General features: G+C 37.2%; 1 protein-coding gene across 1 annotated transcript; it reads right to left on the reverse strand.

Moving 5' to 3' along the window:
- Positions 1-1,133: 1,133 nt before the first annotated feature.
- On the reverse strand, positions 1,134-5,724 carry LOC131179210 (importin subunit beta-1-like). The gene is made up of 3 exons (XM_058145329.1): positions 5,575-5,724; positions 2,158-4,581; positions 1,134-2,053 (listed from the first exon to the last, which is right to left on the reverse strand). The coding sequence occupies exons 2-3, from the start codon at positions 4,572-4,574 to the stop codon at positions 1,855-1,857; spliced, it is 2,616 nt and encodes an 871-aa protein (XP_058001312.1). The 5' UTR covers positions 4,575-4,581; positions 5,575-5,724; the 3' UTR covers positions 1,134-1,854.
- Between the last annotated feature and the right edge of the window lie 276 nt (positions 5,725-6,000).

The raw sequence follows: 6,000 nt of genomic DNA on the forward strand, positions 1-6,000 counted from the left end.
TTGTATATATTTTAGTTTTATTAATTAGATTGATGTAGTTATTATAAGTTAAAAAAAATACTATTAATTGCTATTCAATAGATAAATTCAATACTCACTTTTTTTTTTAAAATTTTAGAAATGATTGGTATGAATTTATAATTAATAATTTTGAAAAATTAGGGGGCAAAAATAAAAATATGAAAAAGTGAGAGGGATGGTAGTGTGCCCCTAAACTTTCATAGAAAAGTTTATTTGTCCCTTCAATTTAATATTGAATTACCTTATCTCTTAAATTGAAAAATTAATCTAATTTAATACTCAAAATTTTTAGTTGTCATCTACGTCAGCAAAAATGTGTTAAATTAATTATGAGCAAATTAGTTTGATGTTAAATTGAAAAAACAAATTATCTTTTCTGTGAAATTCAAAGAGCAAAATATGCCTTTGATAAATTAGTAACCTATTATAAGAACATTCAAGCTATTGAATAATTTTAATGCTTATGTCGTGTTTTGACGCCATAGATATAATTTACAGCTTACATATAGTTACAAATTGTGTGGTAATGGATTAGATAGGCGCGCTTAGCTAGGCTCCCTAGCATTCAGATTTGGATTACTTAAAAAAAATACAGTGACTCTAGCTTAACACGCTGGTATTGTTAGCTCTGTGAGAGATGACATTGGCATCGGCTTCCATTTGTGTGAAAGACATCACGGGTGTATAACTTTAAATTATTTTCTTGTATAGATATTAGGTGATATTTGTTGACAGATATTATGTGTCTACTCATTTTAGGACTACATCAATCTAATGTAGTTATATAAATTATACTCATAATTAAACGTTTACTTAAATTATTTTTTTCAGGTGACAGGGTGAGCTACTTTAATAAGCACTGTACAAACAGACTAATGAATCCAATGCAATGTCAAATTTACCACGAAATTCTTTAACCAATGCTCCATCAAAATATAAGAAAAAAAGAAGCCCTCTACCGTCCCTTGCTCGGGTAGTGTCACCAGGGTTCATGATATCTTTATATAACCATTCTCTAAATTTCGAAACTAAACAAAAATATTACACGTGAAATAAAAAAAAAAAAAGACTTGCATTTTTAGGGGGAAAAAAGAAGAAGAAAACGCAGAGTATGCAATTTTAATGAATGCATAGTACTGACTTTTGATCTATATAAACAATTTAAGGAAAAATGAACAATGCAATGCAGGATGCAATACCCTCAATAATAGGTTGAAGACCCCCAACCAAAGTATACCAACAGAGTGCAACAGTTAAAATACAACCTGACCATATGACAAACATAATGATGAACTGATACAGACATGAGTAAATGAAAATGACTCAGAAGTGAAAAATCAGTAATGAATTGAGGTTCTTGTAAAATGTGGCACTTGGGTGGTCTTCAAGTGTCACAAACCTTCGACTGACTTGCTGCAGCCCTCCACTCCCAAAACCTAGAGGTACTTCTGAGACAACCACCAAGACAGCATGGGTAGTCTGGTAACGAGAGATCTCAACCATTACAAGGACCAACAAACAACTGACAAGATGCTGCCTGACCTGTATCTATTCGCCAAATCAATGTTACCTCTCCCTCACTGGGAACAAATTTTTTTAAAGCTTTTAATGGACGCCTTCACCCATGTCTGCAAATCAATGATTACCCAATGCCTCTTTGACAGAACAGAACCATGATGCTGATGCAAGAGTTAGTGACAACCTGAAGACCGATAACTTCTGTTATCTGAAAATGACAGATGACCTGACTCGAATGCAACCCGGACCCCGACTCATTACACCCAAATGCATGCAGGGACTTGAAATGTTAAAAAATGTTGAGTAGCAACACCCTCAGACAGAAATGGCACGACTGATGGCCAACTTGGCCCATTCAGCAGATTCCTTTATCATATGATCTTCAGAAGACAAACATTCATTTAAAAAGTCTTTGACAGAAAGAGATTGCTGTATCAAAGAACCAGCATTACTTCCCAGTGTATCTGCTAAATCTCCAAGGACTCCAATTGCTGTTTTCATGACCACATCATCCCTGAAATAGAATAGATTACAGGAGTCATAAACCTTAGCCTATAACAATGCATTTTTAATATTAAAATTAAAAAAGGTGAGTGAACATATTTCAGCAGAACTCACATGTCTTTCTCCATGTATATGCTATCCAAGAACTGGAGGATGTGGGGTGCGTAAGGAACCAAGAGTTGCATTTTAGGAGAGTTCTTAAACCCTTGAAGAATTCCTGAATAAGCCTCCAAAATTCCATTTCTCAGTGAATTTGTATAGTCAATCATTTCATCATCGGCACCAGCTGCATGGGCAGACAACTCTGCAGCACTTTGGAGCATGGGCATGGCATACATCAAGTACTTCTCAAAATTCTCCCCTATTGCCAAGGCAATGTCACCAAAACATGAGAATATGGGAGGCTTCACAGATCGATGCAACTGATTGCTAGATAAATCCTTGAGAAGTTGTGTCATGATCCCATCACAATAAGGCAAAATTTTATCCTCTAATGCCCTGCAGATATCCCCCACAACACCAACTGTAACAGCACAAACTTGGTACTCCTCAAAATTTTGAAGACCCATTTCTAAATATTTAAAAAACTCTGCCATGTATTTTGAAAAATCTGGACCAGATGCATAGGCAAGGGCTCCAATTGCTAGCATTGCCTCCTCATGCACAGTTGCAAGTCTGCAAGCAAAAACCCTCAGGAAAAGCCCCATTATCTGGTCCGCATATTGCATGAACACAATCTTAGTAGGCTCTGATGAACCTAACTTCTGAATGATGACTTGTAAACATCCACAAAGTAGACCTTGCAACTCACTCTGTTTCTCTCTCTCATCAGATGCAAGCTTCTGCTCTTCAAGAGTTTTGTGAAGCTCTGTCATAATTACGGGTACCAACTGCAACACCATGGGTGCTGTTTCATCAGTTGAGCACCTCACAACTTCATTCAGTGTTTCATAAGCAGCTGTCCTCAATCTGGACTCCCCAGCGTCTTCTCTGTGAGTAACAGTTAGAAGAGCATGCACAATTTCCTGGAAATAAGGTGTCAATGGAGATGATGGACCTGCCTCTTCATAACCTTGGGCAAGGAAATAGAGGGCACCACATGCCTTCTCAGCCACATTTGGAACATCCTTCATGCTCTGAAGCAGAACTGTGATGATCTGTTGGCAATTTGCTTGAGTAATTATAGGTGTGTCCACAGTTGAACCATGAAGGAATTCAAAAATCCGCCCTAGAGTCCAAGCAGTAGTGTCTTTCACATGGTTATTTGGGTCCTTTGTTAAAGCAGTGAGCATGAAATTCAAAGCAACATTAACAATAGATGTCAACTTGTCAGGGGAAGGTCCCTCCAAGATAGAGCCAAAAGCATATGTGGCTGCCTCCCTTTGCCTCCAATCTGGCTTTGTTATATTTTCTTCAATGAATGGCATGACCAGTGGCACAATATCATCTCCCACGGTGCGTGCAACCAAGCCAAGGCATGTGCCCCCTGCCATTGCAATGTTCCAAGCCCCTTCATCCTGATCCTGATCATCCTCTTGCTTAAGAAGGGTCTCCAACAACATTGGGATAAGAGCAGGGAGTGCCTGCTTGATAAAATAAAAACAAGGGACATCAGAATCCCCAGTGAAATCACCTCCATATTCTTCCAAGATGTCTATCTCCTCATCACAAATTGAACTCCAAAACTCAATTGCCTGAAGAGCCACAGGTTCCTCATCTTCCCTCACAGCCTTTGCTGTGATGTTAAAGACGTCTTGCATATAGCGAGCTAATTTCTCATAATACATTGATGAAATGGAGACCAAACATTCAAAAGCTGCTTGCCTTATCTTTACTTCTGGGGACAAAGTTGCCTCACATACAACTCTCATGATATAATCACGCTCCATATCATTACTAAAATTTGCTTGAGCAAAGCCTAGAGCATTGTACAGTGCTCGGGTAGCAGCAAGCCTGACATCATTGTTTGTTTCAGATGCATTCATTCCTTGAACTACAGCAGTAAGAATTTTATTTACTTGATCTTGATCCACAACATCAGGAGAGATTTCCTCACATAAATATCCAAGAGTCTCTAATGTTGCTTGCTTCACATGAGCCGGTAGCTGGTGAATGTTCAATAATAGTGATCCTATCAACTCAGGCCACTGTTTCTGAGGAAGCTCAATGCCGGCAACCTTGGCAACTACTTGAGAGGCAGTTGACCGAGCATCAGACGCTGTAGAAGAGAGGGTATTTACCAAGCATACCTTTATCTGGCTCTTCACAGCAGCATCCAAAGACAACCATCTCTGGACAAGCTCAAATTTTCTATGTTGTTCCTTTGCATCCAAGGCATTCTTTAGTATGAGACCTGCTAATTTACGGCTATCAACAGGCTTATCTTCATTAGCTAGCTCCCCAGACAATGATAACAGAAAACTAGGCAGATTTTGCTCCTGAAATTGTTTCAAGCTTTCCTCAGCTTGCTTCCTAACATTTCCATCTATTGATTGTGCGTTCAAAAGCACCTGGGTAACTTCCATTGCCATAGTGTATCTGAAAGTATCAAATATGAAATAATCAGATTCATAGAATAATGCAGCTCAGTAGGTCCACTAAAAATATTAACCCCGTAATCCAACCTAACAGCAAATCCAATTATCAAGTGCAAAATTTTAATAACATTAAGCAACTTAAAATATTATATAGAGAAAACGAGGTAAAAAAACAAAGGTGCTTAGGAAAAACTTCTGAATGCTATCATCTAATTTTTCAAGAAGCTCCACAAACCCCTCCTACCCTCCCCACCATGTGCTGGGATGCCTTAAAAACTTGTGTTTATTCAGTCAAATTGGAAAACTTGTGTTTATTCAGTCAAATTGGTTTTTTGCTTTAATCATATTCTTCTTTGCTTCCGTTGGATTTTCAGTTCTTTGATTTTTCAACAACCAAACAGAAAAGCCTTTTCAAAAAAAAAAAAAAAAAAAACATATGCAAAGCCTAATTCCCTTATACTCTTCATAACAGTCAAACTCAACCAAATTGGCCAATCTACCAAACTTAATTTTCCTCATTTACATTTGCAGGTAGGAAAGAAATGGGAAAAATCCATACATAATAGAGCACAATGTAATCATTACAATATAAAAAAAAATCACCATTTCATATTTGATATAAAGAACTGTGAATTAACTATCCAAATCATTCGAATTAAAGCATTGATAGTATGCAAAACAATCTCAAAGCCACAAAATAAAATAAAATCAGGGTCCAAAATGATATCAAACTAAACTAAACAAATTAATACTGACACTCCAAATTGAGCATTCTACTTAATAGAAGAACAAAAACAAATACATAAATCACATTAACCGCTATTAACAAAAACAGGAGAAACAATACAAAGAATTTCTAGAAGAGTCTCAACGAAGCATTACTCGACAATAGATCGATAACAGAGAAAGCCAAAGCGAATCGAAATAAGATTCGAATATCAATAATCCAAATCAAACAGAATCAAAAACCCTAAATAACAGCAACGACACTTACCTGGTCGAGCCACGAAATTGAAGAAGAAAACAAAGAGAAGGATCGAGAAGAGTGAAACGGCGCACTCCAACCCTAGCACTAGCAGACAGTGGAGGGGAGGAAGAAGAAGAAGATGCGGACGTGAAGCAAAAATTGAATTAACGAAAATCAAAAATTTTTTTAAGCATATATTGTGGGAATTATTGGTTGCTACACGCTCCACAGTATGAGTACTTACAGGGTCCCACTTCTAGTTGGATATCTATCGATGAACGGCTAAAATGGGGCCGACGATTGAGACTGTTCTCGTGGAAAGTAATTTGATTATATCATATCATCATTTTCACCGTGCGATTGAGCAAAAGCAGTTTGACATTTGGGTTTCATTCCTATGTTGTTCATATATGGTCAATTTATAAGAGATTACTTTTAAACCTTCGGATCTTT

Source organism: Hevea brasiliensis, chromosome 1 (genome assembly GCF_030052815.1).
Source record: "Hevea brasiliensis isolate MT/VB/25A 57/8 chromosome 1, ASM3005281v1, whole genome shotgun sequence".
Classification (NCBI taxonomy): domain Eukaryota; kingdom Viridiplantae; phylum Streptophyta; class Magnoliopsida; order Malpighiales; family Euphorbiaceae; genus Hevea; species Hevea brasiliensis.

Bases quoted from the DNA above. Each gene is read 5' to 3' on its own strand.
- LOC131179210 (XM_058145329.1), bottom strand. From the start codon at position 4,574: ATGGCAATGGAAGTTACCCAGGTGCTTTTGAACGCACAATCAATAGAT. The intron at 2,054-2,157 runs GTGAGTTCTGCT...ATTCTATTTCAG, and splicing joins ATATACATGGAGAAAGACAT to GGATGATGTGGTCATGAAAA.